Here is a 20,403-nt window from a genome sequence, read left to right as displayed (position 1 = left end):
AAATATATTTTAAGTGATTACAATGATCATATAATTTTCTTTATTCTGTCAATATGGTGAATTATGTTGATTGACTTTCAAATGTTAAACCTACCTTGCAATCCTGAAATAAATTCCACTTGAACATTATATATATTATATATATATATATCTCACTGAGTTGATAAATTTTACTTAGGAAGTTTTTATAAATATTCATGAGAGACATTGGGCTGTAGTTTTTATAGTTTTTTCTTCTCATAATGTCCCTTTCAAATTTTGATATAAAGAATATGCTACTTCATAAAATGAGTTGAGAAGTGTTCCTTCTTTAGTACTCTCTGGAAGAATTTATACAAGATTGCTATTATTTACTCCTTAAATTTTGGAAAATTCACCAGAGAAGCCAGTTGAAGCTGAAGATTTTATTTTGGGAAGGTTTTGGATTCTGAATTTATTTTTTTTTAGTAAATGTAGACTATGCAGAGTTTTTATTTCTTTTTGCATCCATTTTACTAAATTGTGCTGTTCAGCAAATTTGTGTATTTTATCTAAGTTGTCAAATGTATTGACATAAGTTTACTCATAATATTCTTTTACTGTCTTTTCTACTTACCTCCCCTGTCTACTAAGCCCAAGGAGTCTTTCATTCCTGCTACTCCACTGTGAATATGCTTTCATAATTGCCTCCATTCTAGTTCCCAGTTTTATCTGACTTACTTTTCTTTATCTCCTGAGTGGTCTTTGTGGTTCATGGAATCTCTCTTATCTCTCTCTATATTTCATGTTACCCATCACAGAAAAATTGAGGAGAGGGGAGGAAGGAATTCATGATATCTATATGGAGTTGTTTCAAGTTCAAATTTTAAGACATAGTTTCTTAATAAGCTAAATTTCCATAGCATTATCTTTTTTTTTTATTGCTACCACGTGATCTGTGCACATGCTCAAACTTAATGGGCTTTGGTTTTTTCCCATACATTCGTGAAAATTGCTTTTTCTGCACAGTTGAAGGCCTCCATAGACTGTGATCCCGTGGGAATGACTACTTCTCCCTGTATTGCAGTGGGTGAGGTTTTGTAAATTTCCAATCTAAGAACAACCTCCAATATTCTTCTTTGTTCCTCTCTTTGCTGTATGGCAGCAACAAATAGGCCTCACCCCAGAATACAATGACGACAATCTGTATTTTTTGTTTAATAGTTTAATGCACACCTCTCTGGGCTATGTTTAGCACTATTCTGGTGAACTGTATAGGATAACATAGGCTACATACTCCTAAAAATTCTGGGCTCCCCTTTCTATCAAGCCTACTAACTGGTCTTCTTCCCTCTTCAGGTGCTTTTACTTCTAGTAGGTGAAGTTTATGCTGCTATCTGTATTCACATCTACCTACACTTTAGGGATAATTATTTCATCACTCATAGATGTCTACTTTGTTATTTCGGCATTAGTACCTTAAAAAGTAAATAGGCTATAAATTAACACTAACATAAAACATTATGAAAGCCTACACTATTACTATTACGGGGGTATCCACTTTACTCTCCAACATTTCATTGGTAGGAGTGGAAGAATATAGGAAGAACTGAGCAGTAGAGTTCCAAGTAGAAGTCCAGCCCTAGTGCCCTAGTGGGGGCACTCTTTCCTTTCAAGGAGACCCTCTTCAGCTCTATTCTTCGCTATGGATGGTCTCTCATCCACTGAGTGACATGGAGACTTAGAAGGCATTCTTAGAATTATACTCTAGGCAGCTGTTACTACTTAGCCAATGTAAACATGTGAAATGATACTAATTTGCCACCCCAAGTACACCAACCTCTCCCTAGCTCTGAGATGACAGAATTTTGCAAATCCAAGAAATATAATCCTCAAAACCCCAGAATACCTCTACCTAAGGTAACTCTGTGGCCTCCCCCTGAGCCGCTCACCAGATACTGATGAATCATAATTCAGGTTGTTCCCTATACCCACAAGCTTCCTTTATGAAAGGAAACTTTGTATTAGATGGAACTCACAGTAATTCACACTGCATGCTATTAGCAGCATCCAACACAATTTCTGCTTTCTCTGCTCAACTTCCTTTCCTATATCCTTCTCAGTGACTTTCTGGGTTTGATAGGACCTGGACAACTACTCTTGCTGAGATTTGTTAAGCCGATTTTTGAATGTTATAGCAAGGACTAGACGCACCAATTTAAAACCTACATAGTATAACAATAACTCCAAATGAGCAAGTTTGATCAATTATTTTATTTTATGAAATTCCAAAAATTGAAATGTGGGGATTTCCTTGCCACTCCTTTGCTCTACAGATAAATAAAAGGAAAAGTTTGCTCAAGGGAAATATATAAAATGTTTTTTATTTGTTTTGCTTTTGTGGGGGAAGAGAAAGTAAATCAGGAACTAAAAATTTGGAGTTTTCACTTTCTGTTTCTTCAGAAATAATCAATGAGTCCACAGTAACAGAAACAGTTTGTTCTAAATTAAATAGACAAAAATACAATTCCTCTCCAACTTCACCATTTTTTTTCTCTCTTCATGTAACTGTCTTGGTGATGTAGTGTCTAGACTTCTTGGAAGAAGTGATGGAGTCTGGAATTTATTCTGTGGGTTTGAAAATGGCTATTTGCATCTCCTACGTACTTCTATGTGAAAATCCAGTGCTTTCAGAATATGTAAAAATCATTGAACTGTTTACCAAAAAAGAAAACTTATCCATGAATGTCAAAACTTTAAGCTGCCACCAACGGGGAAATATTATACGGATTTATCCATTTTATCTACATCATCTCATTGTAATATGGGTCCCATCAGCCGTTATATCCCCCCAAAATGCAAAATAATGTGTACTCATGAAAGAATTATGGAAGACATTTTCTAGCTTTTGAGAAAAACCAGTAAAATAAATTATCTTAAAGGATAGACATCCATTCTTATTTTGGTTTTAATAAGTAATTCACAGAAATTCATCAAGTCAAAGGGCAGATTTTTTTTATATCACAGGTCCTTCTTTAGGTTTTTGTCATTTATTAGCTGAATGAAAAGAAAGCAATCTTAGGCACTGAGATCTAAACCATGTTTGTACAGCCTGCATTATTAAGTCTGACTGTAGTTTATCTTTGCTCTTAAGGAAATCATACTGTATGCTTAAAGAAAATTTAGAGTTATTTGTCACCAATTACCTAAAGCTGAGAGTTGATCTTACACATAGCTGTAGCCATTTCCTGTAAGTTCTTGTGCCTTATTTTACAAGGCTGTCACTTCTTGAGGCTTTACCCTAGAAAATATATGTCTACCACAGAAAAGTTTCATTGCAAACGTTTATCGAGAGAGAATAGCCTTACGGGGTATAAAACTCCATAACATTGACTTGTTTAAAATAAGCCTATCCCTAATTTTAAAACAATGTTCTCCAGCTCTATTAGATTTTCTGTGACACCAAAAAAAGAAAAAAAGAAGAGCAGCCAGAAGGGCGGTTTTTTTTAAATTAAAAAATACACATACACAACGCATTGAACTGAGCTGATCTCATTTATACTATAAAATCTCTATTAGTTCTGAAGAGTAGCATAAAATTAAATTATAAAATAAGTTAAGCACAAGGGTAGCCTTTCTAGAAGAAAATTAGGTATTCTCAGTATATAGTGAAAATTTAAAAATCTATGGAAATGAAATGACAATAAAATGTTAAAGCCAAGGCATTATTATCCTATATTTCTTAATTGCAACTCCAATTATTAAAGTCTATTATTTTTTTAAAAGTTGATATTATTTTGCATGGTAATGATCATAAAAACTCTTAGGACCTTAGTTATTTTATTTCAAGAGTACTGAAGTAGACTGAAAAGTGGGCTGAATCTTGTGTCAACAGAACTGGAGTTATTCCAGTACATCTCAGTTTCTCAGTCTGTAAAATGGGTGAGCCATCCTGCCTAACTCACAGCACTGTTCTGAAGAGATAACTCTGAATTTATGCTATAAGCAGTTCAGTTTGGGCCACTTTCACAACTTCATTGAATGCCACAGAAGGTATGAAGATTTACTGATTTTACTGAATAGAACACAGATGGGGTTTTGAATAACGCAGAGTCATTTCAAGAAGCTTAGCTAAGAATGACACAAAATGCTTTTCATTAACTACACTGCTTGAGAACTCTAGTTTGGCAAGGGAGGTCTAAAACTGAGGTGGATTCTCATGAGAAGTCGTGAACCGTGCTACGTGTGGCCCCAGCCCACATCCCTAAATCTAGTTCACAGAAAGGTCTCCTTAGCGATGCAGACCGTGGAGCAGGGGTGGGTCGAGCCATGTCCAGTGACATTGTCTTATGTCGAGGACACGCACACTCACTGATGACAATTGCAAAGTTTGGAATTACTAAGGAATAGAAAATACTCAGATCAGTGAGGGAGCATCCTTTTACTGGTGTATTTATTATACATCTTGAAAAGCCATGACCAAAGGGGAGAACATGAGCCACCAGAGCATTAACTCTGTTGGTGAAAACACATTCCCACTTACTACAGATCTGCTAGGATTTTTGATATTCAATTAAAGAAACCTTTTTCAAAGTATATTCTTGAGAGTACTAGTTTTAAGCAAAATCAGTAGGTGCTACCAGAAACAGTTTTAGAAACACTGATTTAAAATCTCCTTTAAATGGGCTTCTGTAAAACCTGACTTCTCAGAGTTTTAAAATTCTATCTCTATAGCAAAGAGGATACATTGTGCAGCATTGCTCTGGAACACAGAAAGCTTTTTTTCTCAGTTGAGCTAACATTCTAAAAAATACATTGTAGGTAATACTAAATTAAGGGGTGTTTAAAACCTATATGACATAAGCAAACCACCTATCTGAAATGGCCAAGAAACGGTTATCTCCAACATACTTTCTAGAGCAATTTTGTTGGCAAAGCAGACACCTGCCATGGGTACTAGATATGAAATAATATTTGCTGAAATGTGACTCCAGAGTTCTGTACTTATTTGAAAAATTGATAGCAGTCGGATACCTGAATAATCATTGTCTGCTTAAGGACACAGAATAATGACGAGCAGAGGGGGCTAAAGTATTTGTTTAAAGGTTATACAAACACTTTATAGGGGTGGGGAAATTGATATCTATAGAGAACTCAGAATTATTGACAGCTAAGAGGCATACAAGATTTGCAATTGGAAATGGAAGGCTTTCTTCTTGTGTCCTTTTATTCAGCCATTGAATAATTATTTACTAGGTACCAGGCATTGGGTGGAGTGTTGGAAGATGCAGAGACATGTAACACTTGGTCCATGCCTTTAGAGAGATGAGAGTCTGGACAATTTTAATAGAAGAGTGATGAACACTCTGGGAACACAGAGGATGGGGCACAGAAACCTCTGCTAATTTTCAACTATGAAGCTAAGTTAGTAATATCCCCAATCCCTGCAAACAACTGCCCTTGGTACACATTACAAGGTTGTTTTTGTACACATAGGAATTGCACACAGTTGTTATCAGCAGTAACACGTGGATTACAGGCAGCAGTTTTGTTTGTTTGATTTAGTGTTGTTTCACTAAGGCTGTCTCTGTTTTTAGCAAATAGATGTAGTAAGATAGTGCTTAGTATAGGATGGAGAAGCACTTATCCTAGAGTTGCTTTATTGCTATATTTCTCTATGAATAGTAAACAACAACAACAACATCTGATGAATCAATCTCCATTCAGATATTTACCTCGATTCAGAATTATCATGCCTCTTGGATACTGAAAGTACCGATCAATGCACAACATTGTAATTTAGGTTTTGCATATTTATGCATGGCCTTAATACATGAACTCAGCAAATTTAGAAGAATAAAGAATCATGGGCTTGTAGTTTTCCATAAAAAGTGTTCCTCTAAAGCTTTGTGTATTGAGAAACCTTGTTTTCATTAGATGGTTCTGGTTCTGAAATTTTGTGATGTTCAAGTTTAGAAAGTCAGAAATACAGTTGATTTCATAGAAGATTCCATTGATTCTAATACACATACCCCCGTTGACTTTTCCGGGGGTATGTGTATTAGAAATAGGAATATGGGTCATGCTTTTTGCTTATGGAGGTGGGCATATAATTTTTCTGGGGCTTCCGTTTTTCGTTGCCAAAATACATGTTATCTCCAACACATATTTTACTGACTACTACAATGTAGTGAAGAATGATTGGACTGTTGTATTGTTCATCTGGATGAAGAAAATTTGGAGAATTAAAGGAGTGGAAAAGGAAATACAGTGAAATGAACATGGAATGGGGGGAAGGAAGAAAAGCAACTTCAACATTATCTGGAACACTCTATTTCCTTTATATATAAAAAAGCGATCAAATGACAAAAATGATAACATTTACCAATTCTGATTGTTGCTAGATAAGTATTTCTTACATTATTCCTCTCTTTTACTTTAGTTAGAAAAGAAATTATTATTCACAATATAATGATTCATTCATTCAACAAATAATCTGTTGAGAGCCTACTATGTGCTAGCAATAAAATGGAGAAAAAAACAGATGTCATCCCTGCCCTCCTGGCATTTGTGTTTTAGATGTGAAAGTGAAATGTGTGGGAGCTGATATAGAATATTGAAAAGTACAAAGTGAGGGGATGGGGTGAATGAACTTTTACTGACATCAGGGAGGTGGGCTGCTGTTGGTACTGAATCAGTAAGCGATGACTATTCTATGTTGATAGGAACTGCATTATTTTTGGTCAAAATAAAGTTTAAGTTTCATCATGCATTGGTGGGGGGCCACACATCGAAAACAGTCTTATGTGATATCACTTTTCTCACTGGTTGCACGCCCAAGTTCACCTGCATTTTTCTTTGATTCCCTCTAGTATATGACTGCCGCCGCTCCTATGCAAGGGACCTACATTCCCCAGTACACGCCTGTGCCTCCGACAGCTGTTTCCATTGAAGTAAGTCTGTCTCTTCTTACAGAACAAGGTTAGGGCAGATAAATCTCAGCCACATGCACTGGGGTCCACCATAACCCCCAAAATCCTTATTTGTGATTTTTGTGCTGCTTGAAAATTTGAAGTTGCAAACTCACTCTGTGAACGTATGTACTTTACTTGAACATACCTATGTTTTGCTTTTCATATGACATAAGCAAAATTTGGTATCCAGGTCTGAGAGGAGTGCCATTTTTATGTTTAGAGAAAAGATCAGAGATCAAATAACTACCTTATCAAATGTTAGCCACAAACACTCAGGAAGAGGAAGGCAAACATGTGCAGCTATTTGAATGAGCTAGTTCTCTGATGCCTTGTTTCTCCAGTAGTGGTCCCTAGACCAGCATTATCAGCATCACCTGAGAGCCTGTTAGCAATGCAGACTTTCAGACCCCACCCGGATCTACTGAATCAGAGTTTGCATTTTAACAAGATCCCTTCAGGATCAAGGTGCACATTAAAAGTTGAGAGGGACTGGATTAGAGAACTGGTTGTCAAACTTTTCTGCATATCAAAATTATTTCAAGAGCTTTAAAAAATAGTGATGCCTAGGTCCTATTGCCAGAGAGTCTGATGGGGTCTAGGGTGTGGACTGGACACCAGGATTTTTAAAAGATGCTAGGTGATTCTAATGTGTACCAAAGATGAAGAACCACTGCTCTCGCCAATGAACCTTGACAGAACTGTGGCATCCTACAGACAAGAGAGAAAAACTTGTACCCCTCACATTGCTATGGATACTGTGAAAGATAAAGTCATATTTTCCTTACTGGAAGCTTTGTCTCTTCCTTCTCTCTTTCCATTGGGCTGAATCCATTTCCTCTACACATTATTTTACTGGACAGAGCCAGCAAGATACATAGGAAAGGAGCAGGGCATAGGGCTATGTGGGTGGTGGTAAGACACTTAGAGGTGTATACTTCTCTCTGGTTCTAACCGTTATCGTTTCTTGCCCCCCCCCCTTCCCTTTCTCCTGATGCGCATTTGCCATTATGGTCACAGTGCATTTCTTCCATTAGTTGGGACTCCTCTGGAGTTCACGCCATTGCTATTCCATGAGTTGGCCAACCAACTCATGTTGGTACCACTCATTGTCGGAGACCACCATGACTCTTCCAACCTCTGGGGCCACAGAGATTGGGTGAGATCTTTACAGACCAAATTAGATCTTTTGAAATGTTGGTTTGTTTGCTTGTTTTTAGTGTGTGACAAATATTTGCTCGTACCAAGGTTTGGGAAGCACAGACATTTAAGAGGACAGTGTCCTGTCACTTAGGAAACCAAGGAGATCCAATTTTTAAATCTTTTATGTGTTCCAGACCTATGGTCCCCAAGGAATGTTTCAGTATTAAAGAGGTTTTAATTGGCTTTTCAGAATTTCAAGAATATGTGATTAAAATGTATGTTCTTTGCTATATTTAGCTATCAAAACCCATCTAGGCCATAAGAAAATTATGAATCTAGACATTGTAGGTGACTTTAAGCATAAATCTCTGCCACATATCCGCATTTCTCTATCTCTGGACCAAATGTGTGTGCTTATCTACAGAATCTGAGGTATTTGAGGACTATAAAATAAGGAGACACATTTGACAGTGTTGCTTATTGGGAACAGTCTAATTATACTTAAATCTGGGATTTAAAAAGAAATATTTCACTAAGAATTATATAAGTATACCCTGATATATTGCCTTGAATTTGTGCTTATAAAGGAAAGCACTGATTCATTTTCTATGTAAAAACACTCATTGAAAATTCACCAGTATCCACACAAATCAATGTGGGTGGGAGGTTCATCAAAATGCATAACACCAAATAGTATATTAGGAAAAAAAAAGATTGAATTCATAAAGGGAGAATTTTCAGATTCTGAGGAACAATTTCAGGGAGCTTTTGTTAGGGATAGGGAGTTGACCAAAAACCTATATCCCTGCAGAAGCCCAAAGCTATAATATAAGTAAAACCAGGAGAATGTATTCAGATAGATTCCCTCCTTAGGACTACTAACTACCAAACCTCTCTCGGAACCAAACACATTCTGAATGATGACCAACTCAAGAAATCCATTCTTGTTGGCATCTGTGAGAAACAAAAGCCATTCAAATGGTAAGGGGAGGAGGGAATCAAAATTAAGGATGCTTGTTTCTTTCTTTTTCTGAAACTTCTAAATGAATTCCAGTTCACATCAAGGAAAATGAAAATAAATAAATAAAACAAATCAAATTGCTTAAGGGAGACCCTACTTAACAGTGTCCTTTTAAAAGAATTCCAAACTTGGAGTTAGATTTTTATGAAGGTCAAAGTCCATTGTTTTGCCAGATCATAGAGACAGGGTAGACTACTTTATTCCCAGGAAAATGCTGAAATATACACGTTTTTATAGGAATTCTGCATGAATTTTTTGATTAAGGAATCATTATTTAGTGTGGCTCTATGCAACCATGATTTAAAAGTTCTAACTATGGGCAAAATGCTTTCCTCATCATTTGACTGCTACACGGTCTTCTGATGGCAAGGCTTCTTGGTGACACATTGAGGTAAATTCCTCAGCCCTCATCCAAATGTGCTCTGTGTTTTTTCTTTGGGTTCTTACTGTGGCTTTATATAGCTGAGTGCAGCTCTACTCAAGCCATGTAGAAGATGGGTATGCCCTACAGTCCATCTGCAAGAAGCCCTTTTGCTAAAGCCAATAAGACTTTTGTGTTCTTATTGCCTCCGTAGGGTGTTGTTGCTGATACCTCTCCCCAGACAGTGGCACCTTCATCCCAGGACACAAGTGGTCAGCAGCAGCAGATAGCAGTGGACACATCCAACGAGCATGCATCTGCATATTCTTACCAACAGTCTAAGTAAGTTCAAGCCATACTAAACTCTTTCCCTCCAGGTCAGCCATCTGGACATTCCTCTCTTATGTGGCATCTGCTATCTTTTGCTGCAGTACAGACCGTCCCTAACTCAGTGACAAACTTATATTTAGTTCATTATTCTGTGGGTTAGAATTTGGGCTGACCTCAGGTGAATGGTTCTTCTGATATTGACTGGACTTGCTTGAGCATCTGGGCATAGCTGCTGGGCATCTTCACAGTTCTGCTTCTGGGTGTTAGTTGTCTGGTGGTTGAGTGGTGGACACCAATGAGCCATGTATTGCTGACCCTCTAGCAGGCTTATTCCCGTGGAAGTCTCAGAATTCAGAGAACAGCAAGAGAGGATGCCCGAATGACCAGCATTTTTTCAATTCTGTTTATGACTCATTTGCTATTGTCCCATAGGTCAATCGCAAGTCATGTGACCAAGCCCAGAGTTAATGTAGGAATTCACTACCAAAAGGCTTGGATACAGAGAGGGGCATCATAGACATTGTTACCAAAAAAAATTCTACCACACATATTTTTTGAAAAACTCCAATATTCACACTTGAAACTGGATAGTGTGCCTGCATTTTGGTCTCAGTGACTTCATTCTTAAATGAAGACAGTAACACTCCCCTGGCAAGGGTGCTTCAAACTCACCCAGTAAAACAGTTTATGAAAAAGAGTATTGTTAAATATAAAACAACATGGAGTACAGTCTTATTGCGGAATTAAGTGGCAAAGCAAAAATCAGGGAGTAAGAATTACTACTGAAAAATCCTTAAATCACTTAGAGAGCAAAGTTCAGTTAGCTTTGTGTTGAGTAATTATGGAGATTAAAATTTGAAAGTTTTTGATTGAAACCAAAGGAATTAACAAAAGTTCAGTCTATATATAGATGTTTTGTCATGCTAACTATTTTACTTTATAGGTAACAGTCAAAGCCCTGGTGAATAGAAAATTCCCAAAAGACTCTTCCTGTTTGCAGAGTGCTGTTCCATTTCTTGATCATCAGTTTTCTTTCATCTCAATACACATTTAGAGATTCGTTTGTTGTTGAAAGATTAATAATGGTAATGCAGTCTTCAGTATGTGCTTTAACTTCTAAAGTCAGTCCTCCAAATTAAATATGCTAGAACATGACTTAACCTTACAAATACAAGGTATTATTATTACTATTATTATTATCATTACTACTACTACTACTATCATTATTACTATTACACAATAACTTTCAGGAAATATCTGTAGTGAATAAGGCATTTTTGGTTTTTGTTTGTAAGTTTTTTAATTTTTATTTTATATTGGAGTGTGGTTGATTAAAAATGTGTTAGTTTCAGGTGTACAGCAAAATGATTCACTTATACATATACATGTATCTATTCTTTTTTCAAATTCTTTTCCATTTAGGTTATTATAGAATATTGAGCAGAGTTCCCTGGTGCTATACAGTAGGTCCTTGTTTGTTCCTATTTTAAATATAATAGTGTGTATATGTCAATCCCAAACCCCCAATTTAGCCCTGCCCCCCCACTTTTCCCCTTTGGTAACCATAGGTTTGTTTTCTAAGTCTGTGAGTCTGTTTCTGTTTTGTAAATAAGTTCATTTGTATCATTTTTTTAGATTCCACATATAAGCCATATCATATGATATTTGTCTTTCTCTGTCTTACTTCACTTAGTATGATATTCTCTAGGTCCATCCATGTTGCTGCAACTGGTATTATTTCATTCTCTTTAATGGCTGAGTAATATTCTGTTGTATATATGTACATCATCTTCTTAAATCATTCATCTGTTTATGGACATTTAGGTTGCTTCCATGTCTTGGCTATTGGAAATAGTGCTGCAATGAACACTGGGGTGCATGTATCATTTCGAACCATATATCTCCAGATATATGCTCAGGACTGGGATTGCTGGATCATGTGGTAGCACTATTAGTTTTTTAAGGAACCTCCATATTGCTTTCCATAGTGGCTTTAGCAATTTACATTCCCACCAACAGTGTAGGAGGGTTCCCTTTTTCTCCACACCCTCTCCAGCATTTATTGTTAGTAGACTTTTGATGATGGCCATTCTGACTGGTGTGAGGTGATATCTCATTGTAGTTTTGATTTGCATTTCTCTAATAATTAGTGATGTTGAGCATCTTTTATTCTTTGGAGAAACGTGTATTTAGGTCTTCTGCACATTTTTTGATTGGGTTTTCTTTTTATATTGAGTTGCATGAGCTGTTTTTATATTTTCTAGATAAATCCCTTATCAGTTGCATCATTTGCAAATATTTTCTCCCATTGTGTGGATTGTCTTTTCATTTTGTTTATGGTCTCCTTTGCTGTGCAAAAGCTTTTGAGTTTAATTGGGTCCCATTTGCTTACATTTGTTTTTATTTCCATTACTCTAGGAGACAGATCAAAAAAGATATTGCTGCAATTTATGTCAGAGAGTGTTCTTCCTATGTTTTCCTCTAAGAGTTTTATAGTATACAGTCTTATATTGGGGTCTTTAATCAATTTTGAATTTATTTTTGTATATGGTGTTAAAGAATGTTCTATTTTATTCTTTTACATGTAGCTGTCCAGTTTCCCCAGCACCAGTTACTGAAGAGACTGTCTTTTCTCCATTGTATAGTCTTGCCTCCTTTGTTGTAGGTTGACCATAGCTGCCTGGGTTTCTATATTTCTCTTTTTGTGCCAGTACCATACTGTTTTGATGACTTGTAGCTTTGTATTGATAGCATAGTCTGAAGCCAGGGAGGCTGATTCCTCCAGCTTCATTTTTCTTTCTCAAGATTGCTTTGGCTATTCAAAGTCTTTTGTGTCTCATACAAATTTTAAGATTTTTTTGTTCTACTTCTGTAAAAAATGCCATTGGTAGCTTGATAAGGATTTCACTGAATCTGTAGATTGCCTTGGGTAGTATAGTCATTTTGACAATATTGATCCTTCCAGTCCAAGAACATGGTATATCTTTCCATCTGTTTGTGTCATCTTTGATTTCTTTCATCAGCATCTTATAGTTTGAGTACAGGTCTTTTGACTCCTTAGTTAAGTTTATTCCTAGGTATTTTATTATTTAGGGTGTGATGGTAAATGGAATTGTTTCCTTAATTTCTCTTTCTGATCTTTTATTGTTAATGTATAGGAATGCAACAGATTTCTGTGTATTAATTTTGTAGCCTGCAACTTTACCAAATTCATTGATGAGCTCTAGAAGTTTCCTGTTAACATCGTTGGGATTTTCTATGTATTGGATCATGTCATCTGCAAACAGTGATAGTTTTACTACTTCTTTTCTAATTTAGATTCCTTTTCTTTCTTTTACTTCTATGATTTCTGTGGCTAGAACTTGCAAAACTATGTTGAAAAAAAGTGGCAAGAGTGGACATTCTTGTCTTGTTCCTGATCTTAATGGTGAAAAGCTGAAAGCATTTCCTCTGAGTATGATGTTAGCTGTAGGTTTGTCATATATGGCATTTATTATGATGATGTATGTTCCCTCTAGCCCCACTTTCTGGAGAGTTTTTATCATAAATGTGTGTTGAATTTTGTCAAAAGTATTTCTGCATCTATTGAGATGATCATATGGTTTTTACTCTCCAGTTTGTTAATGTGCTGTATCACATTGATTGATTTGCATATACTGAAGAATCCTTGCATCCCTAGGATAAATCCCACTTGATCATGGTGTATGATCCATTTAATGTGTTGTTGGATTCTGTTTTCTAGTATTTTGTTGAGGATTTTTGCATCTATGTTCACCAGTGATATTGGCCTGTAATTTTCTTTTTTTGTGATATCGTTTTCTGGTTTTGGTATCAGGGTGATGGTGGCCTTGTAGAATGAACTTGAGAGTGTTCTTTCCTCTGTAATTTTTGGAATAGTTTCAGAAGGATAGGCATTAAGTCTTCTATATATGTTTAATAGAATTCACTTGTGAAGCTGTCTCGTCCTGGGCTTTTGTTTGTTGGAAGATTTTTTAATCACAGTTTCAATTTCAGTACTTGTAATTGACCTGTTCATATTTTCAATTTCTTCCTGATTCTATCTTGGGAGATTTTACCTTTCTAAGAATGTGTCCATTTCTTCTAGGTCGTTCATTTTATTGGCATATAGTTGCTCATAGTTGTCTCTTATGATCCTTTGTATTTCTGTGGTGTCCACTTTAATTTCTCCCTTTTAATTTCTAATATTATTGATTTGAGCCCTCTTCTATTTTTTCTTAATGAGTCTGGCAAAAGGTTTTCAATTTTATCTTTTCAAAGAACTAGCTTTAGGTTTCATTGATCTTTTCTATTGTTTTCTTCGTCTCTATTTCATTTATTTCTGCTCTGATCTTTATGATTTCTTTCCTTCTACTAACTTTGGGTTTCATTTGTTCTTTTACTCTAGTTGCTTTAGGTGTAAGGTTAGGTTGTTTATTTGAGGTATTTCTTGTTTCTTGAGGTAAGATTGTATTGCTATAAACATCCCTCTTAGAACTGCTTTTGCTCTGTCCCATAGTTTTTGGATCAACATGTTTTCATTGTCATTTGTCTCTAGGTATATTTTGATTGCCTCTTTGATTTCTTCAGTGATCCATTGGTTGTTTAGTAGCATATTGTTTAGCCTCTACATGTTTGTGTTTTTTTACAGTTTTGACTGTAATTTATTTATAATCTCATAGTGTTGTGGTTGGAAAAGATGCCTGATATGATTTCAATTTTCTTAAATTTACCAAGGTTTGATCTGCGGCCCATGATGTGATCTATCCTGGAGAATGTTCTGTGTGGAGTTGAGAAGAAAGTGTATTCTGCTTCTTTTGGATGGAATGCCTTATAAATATCAATTTAGTCCATCTGGTCTAATGTGTCATTTAAGGCTTGTGTTTCCTTATTGATTTTCTGTCTGGATGATGTGTCCATTGGTGTAAGTGGGGTGTTAAAATCCCCCACTATTATTGTGTTACTGTTGACTTCCCCTTTTATGGCTGTTAGCATTTGCCTTATACATGAGGTGCTCCTATGTTGGGTGCATATATATTTATAATTGTTATATCTTCTTCTTGGATTGATCCCTTGATCATTATGTAGTGTCCTTGTCTCTTGTAACAGTCTTTGTATTAAAGTCTATTTTGTCTGCTATGAGTATTTCTACTCCAGCTTTCTTTTGATTTCCATTTGCATGGAATATCTTTTTCCATCCCCTCACTTTCAGTCTGTATGTGTCCCTAGTCCAAAGTGGGTCTCCTGTAGACAGCATATATACGTGTCTTGTTTCTGTATTCATTCAGCCAGTCTATGGCTTTTGTTTGGAGCATTTAATCCATTTACATTTAAGGTAATTATCAGTATTTATAGTCCTATTGCCATTGTCCTAATAGTTTTGGATCTGTTTTTGTCAGTCTTCTTCCCTTCTTCTTTTGTTCTCTTGTGATTTGATGACTCTAGTGTTGTGTTTGGGGTACTTTTTCTTTTGTGTGTGTGTATCTATTGTAGTTTTTTGGTTTGCAGCTCCCATGAGGTTTTGATATAGGAGTCTATATATAAACAAGATTATTTTAAGTTGCTGGTCTTTTCATTTCAAATGCAATTCCCATTTCCTACATTTATACTCTTCTCACAGTTGCTGGTTTTGATATCATATTTGTTTGTGGCTGATTTCCTACTGTTACTTTATGTTTGCCTTTACCAGTGAGCTTTCCCATTTGTGATTTTCTTGTTTCTAGCTGTGACCTCTTTTTTTTCCTCCCATGTAGAGAAGTTCCTTTAGCATTTGTTGTAAGGCTGGTTTGGTGGCACTGAATTCTTTTAGCTTTTGCTTGTCTGTAATGCTTTGGATTTCTCCATTGATTCTGAACAAGAGCCTTGCTGGGTAGAATATTCGTGGTTGTAGGTATTTCCCTTTCATAATTGTAAATATATAATGCCACTCCCTTTTGGCCTGCAGAGTTTCTGATGAAAAATCAGCTGACAGCCTTATGAGGATTCCCTTTTATGTTATTTGTTGTTTTCCCTTGTTGCTTTTAAAATTTTTTCTTTGTATTTAATTTTTGTTAGTTTGATTACTATGTGTCTCAGTGTGTTCCACCTTGGGTTTATCCTGTATCAGACTCTGCACTTCCTGGACTTGGTTGACTGTTTCCTTTCCTGTGTTGGGGAAATTTTCGGCTATAGTATCTTCAAATATTTTCTCAGGCCCTTTCCCTTTTTCTTCTTCTGTGAATGTTGGTGCATTTAACATTGTCCCAGAGGTCTCTCTCTGAGACTTTCAGCATTGCTTTTCATTCTTTTTTCTTTTTTTAAATAAATAAATTTATTTATTTATTTATTTTTGGCTGCATTGGGTCTTCGTTGCTCTGCGCGGGCTTTCTCTAGTTGCGGAGAGTGGGGGCTACTGTTCGTTGCAGTGCATGGGCTTCTCATTGTGGTGGCTTCTCTTGTTGCAGAGCATGGGCTCTAGGCACGCAGGCTCAGTAGTTGTGGCTCACAGGCTCTAGAGCACAGGCTCAGTAGTTGTGGTGCACGGGTTTAGTTGCTCTGTGGCATGTGGGATCTTCCCAGACCAGGGCTCGAACCCATGTTCCCTGAATTGACAGGCAGATTCTTAACCACTACACCATGAGGGAAGTCCCCATTTTTTTTTTTCTTTATTCTGTTCTGTGACATTGATTTCCACCACTCTGTCTTCCAGTTCACTTATCTGTTCTTCTGCCTCAGTTATTCTGCTATTGATTCCTTCTAGTGTATTTTTCATTTCAGTTATTATGTTGTTCATCTCTGTTTTTTTCTTTGTTCTTTAAATCTTCTATCTCTGTTGAAAATTTTTTGTATCTTCTTGGTCTATACCGCCATTCTTCTTCTGAGGTTTTGGATCATTTACTATCATTACTCTGAATACTTTTTTCAGGGAGATTGCTTATCTCCTGTTCATTTAGTTGTTCTTGTGGGTTCTTCTCTTGTTCCTTTGTTTGCAACATATTTCTCTGCCGTCTCATTTGTCTGTGTGTGTATGTGGTCTCCTTCCCACAGGCTGCAGGATCACAGTTCCTCTTGCTTCTGGTGTCTGCCCCCTGGTGGGTGAAGTTGGTCCAGGGGCTTGTGTAGGCATCCTGGTGGGAGGGGACTGCTGCCTGCCCTCAGGTGGGTAGAGCTGGCACTTGTCCCTGCTGGGCAGAGCCGTGTCAAGGGCTGTGTTTTGAGGTGGCTGTGAGCTCAGTATGTCTTTAGTCAGCCTGTCTTCTGATGGGTGGGGCTATGTTCCTATCTTGTTGGTTGTTTGGCCTGAGGATTTACAGCACTGGAGCCTGCAGGCTATTGGGTGAAGCCAGGTCTTTGTGGCATAATGGGGACTTCCCAGAGAGCTCACGCTGATCAGTATTACCTGGGACCTCTGCTACTGGTGCTCCCACAGTGAGCTACAGCTGACCTGGCCTCCCCAGAAGACCCTCCAAGACCCCTAGGTAGGTCTGTCCCAGGTTCCAATGGAGCTACTGCTTTGTACTGGGTCCCAGTGCATGTGGGATCTTGTATGCCTTCCAGGAGTGGAATTTCTGTTTCCCCCAGCCTTGCAGAACTCCTGCACTCAAGCCCCACTGGGTGCCAAGGCTAAATGCTCTGGGGGTTCTTCCTCCAGACACCAGACGCTCAGACTGTCTTGGAGGGCTATTTTTATGTGGGAATGTCCCTGCGTAGCCTGCATTGGTTTAATATTTTTTGGTGCAAGAGCTGTTTTTATTATAGATGTCTGCCACCTCTTTTCTCAGTGTATGCTGGTAGTTATCCCTTTGATATAGGAGATGTGATTGGTGTTGCGGTGACCAGAGCCTGCCCTGCATATTTAGTGGGGACTCCCCTTTGCTCTGTGGTTGTCACTGCCCTGTTTGGATCACGGTCTGCTCCCTAGTTGTTGGAATAGAGGTCCCAGATCTATTTCTTAGCTGTGTTTCTGATCTGTGGTGTGAGGTAGGCAGGATTGGAGCATTCCCACTGGGAGAGAAGCCACTGAGTATTCCTCCTCTGGAACTGTTCACCTGTGAGTGTGCTCTGTTTTGTCACCTCTCACCCGTTGTGGGAGCACTCAGATTACACTGTTATTGGCACTGCTGTCAGCTCCACCTTAACCTTAGGTATGCCAGCAGTTGGCCCTGGTGTCTCTCAGGCATTGTTTTCACCAAGCCACCAGCACAGATCCACTGAAGTCAGGTCCCAAGATTGCAGTAATCATGGATCTGGACATGCTATGGGCACTATGGAAGCATCTCAGACTCTGGCCTTGCCCAACCCCCGCATGTACCTGCCCACAAAGTCCACAGCTGCTAAAGCTTGACCCATCTTGGCTGTGGGAGCACTCATTGTTGGATCAGATGTTCTGCAGGTTCTGAGTTTACAAAGCCAGTCGCAGGGTGTAAATCCACAGTTTGTGCAGCTGTGAGGAGAGATTTCAGCTCTTCTCCCATCTCTCATGGCCCCTGGGGCTCAACTATGGTTTCAGCCCCACCTCTGTGTGTCGGCCACCCACAGGCATCTGCTCCTGAAGCTGCCCTGGAGCACACAAACCTACCCTGGCAGGAGGGGGTGGAGTAGGTGGCAGCCAGGAGCGTGACAGCCTGCCCCAGCGGGAGCCCTTCCTAGTGCCTGGGGGGGCAGGGGCTGGTGCATGGGGAGAGAGTCTGCATAGGTGGCCTGCCCTTTGCACATCACTCAACAATGGCACTTCGCTTCTGTGGCGATCTGGGCTTGCTCCACGAGCATTCTCCATTGTGGAGCTCCTCACTCCCATCCCCTCAGACTGTCTTCTCACAGCCAACAGCAGTCCTTTCCACAGGTCTGCTCTCCAAACCCAACATTCCAGCACCCTGCCCCTGTATGCACCAGTGGACACACCTCTCAGGCTTGGGCATGCAGGGCTGTGGCATGGACCATCTGTGTAGGTCTCACTCTGTCCAGCCTGCCACAGACCAGTTGCTGCACTCTCTTTCGAGCCCCCAAAGCTCCCCTCTGTCCCAGCTGATCTCCCCACCAGTAAGGGGGCTTCCCTGGACGTGGGAAATTCTCCTCTCCTTCAGCTCCCCCCAAGGGGCACAGGTCCCATCCCACTTCTCCTCTTCCTTTTCCCTTCTTCTTTCTTTCATCCTACTCTGTTATGTGGGGATCTTTCTGGTCCTCTTAGTTGTCTGAAGTCCTCTGCTAGCGTTCAGCAGGTGCTCTGTGAGAACTGTTCCATTTGTAGATGTATTCTTAATGCATCTGTGGGGAGAGTTGAACTCCACGTCCTCTTACTCCTCCACCATCTTGACTCCCCCTGTAATTTAATTTAAAATACCTTTAGTATAGCTATAAATAGACATTATGATATTAAATGTATGTGTGATGGGTTAAACTACTTTTCAGGGGCACTCAGTGACCCTAATCAGAATTTCACACCCCACAGGAGGTCAGCTCTCATTTAATGAGAAAGGCCAGAGGTTTGTACAAGTATTTTAAACTAGCCATATTTCAATTAGCATAATGATTGTTAGAAATGAGTTGCCTGATGAAAGTAGTGCCATGTTAATTAGCATAATGAAACTGGAAATGAGCTCCCATTTGTGTAATTTGGAGTATTCAAGATAGCATGAATTGGCTAAAGTATTTTAGAGATACTCTCCACTCTACACAGGAAAGATAGATAGAATAAGACTGTAGGGAAACTTGCAGCCTATAACTTTAGGGATGCTGCTTGTGGCTTATTCTCAAAACAAGACTGTTGTAAAGTAGATTTCTCTATAAGGGAAACGTAGTCCCATCTCTAGAAAATGGTCAGGATACAAACCCCCTTCCTTGCAACTGTCCAGAACCTCCTCTTCTCCCTGCCTGATTAAGTCAGCTTCAGCTGCCTCCACTTGTAAGCCCATGGTGAGATGCTCTCTTCTTTCTCAGGGTTGTACCCACCTTTCATGGTCACTGTATGATGTGACAGGGATGGGGGTCTCTGCCTGACCCAGAGGGAGCATCTCTGCCTCTGATAGATTCTAGCAAGAGTGTCCCCATCCACCTTTACACCTAGACCCAGTTTCACTTGCAGTACCCAGAATCATGCCAGGATCTATGCTAGGACACATACCCCTGCCCTCAAGGATTTTCAGTCTAATATGGGAACCTGAGGCTGGAGTGTGGTTAACTAGGCGGGAAAGTTGTAGGAGAACAGACCAGCTTTTATAGAGCCTTTGGTCCTTGGATTCTTAGCTTTGTGTAGACTAAGTATTCTCACTTTTATTCTAGGGGAGCTGCAAAACCTTTGGAGGGCTTGAAGAGAAGGAATGATGGGATTTGATTTACCTTAGATGACTCCAGCCTCAGGTTCCCACCTCCAGATTTTTGAGCTTCCTGTTTCCTCTACCTAGAATGCTTTTCCTCTAAGTCTTTCCAAGATTAGCTTATAATTATCTTTCACATCCAGACCTACATGAGAGACCTTCCCTGATACCAAATCTTAGGTATTTATCCAGCCACTTTCTATCAATCACAGAATATACTTAAATATTCTATTTTGAGATTCTTTTTCTTTTTGATTGCTGATTGATCCATTGATTGTATGTCTACTCCTTGTGGGAAGTAAAATCCAAGAGAGTAGGGGAGGCATCTGC

At 38.6% G+C, this 20,403-nt stretch overlaps 1 protein-coding gene across 10 annotated transcripts in view; it reads left to right on the top strand.

Annotated features, from left to right (window-relative positions):
* RBMS3 (RNA binding motif single stranded interacting protein 3) overlaps positions 1-20,403 on the top strand; it is a 727,705-nt gene that overhangs the window by 691,998 nt on the left and 15,304 nt on the right. For 4 of the 10 annotated variants that reach the window (XM_057554707.1, XM_057554704.1, XM_007191539.2 and 1 more), the window contains 2 exons: positions 6,831-6,911; positions 9,669-9,800. In XM_057554707.1, the coding sequence (XP_057410690.1) occupies positions 6,831-6,911; positions 9,669-9,800 (213 nt within the window). Of the gene's footprint in view, positions 1-6,830; positions 6,912-9,668; positions 9,801-20,038; positions 20,133-20,403 lie in introns of those variants that run through there. The other 6 variants (XM_057554703.1, XM_057554700.1, XM_057554701.1 and 3 more) reach the window with 5 other exon arrangements.

Source organism: Balaenoptera acutorostrata, chromosome 10 (genome assembly GCF_949987535.1).
Source record: "Balaenoptera acutorostrata chromosome 10, mBalAcu1.1, whole genome shotgun sequence".
Classification (NCBI taxonomy): domain Eukaryota; kingdom Metazoa; phylum Chordata; class Mammalia; order Artiodactyla; family Balaenopteridae; genus Balaenoptera; species Balaenoptera acutorostrata.
This window is presented reverse-complemented; position numbering and strand designations above follow the sequence as displayed.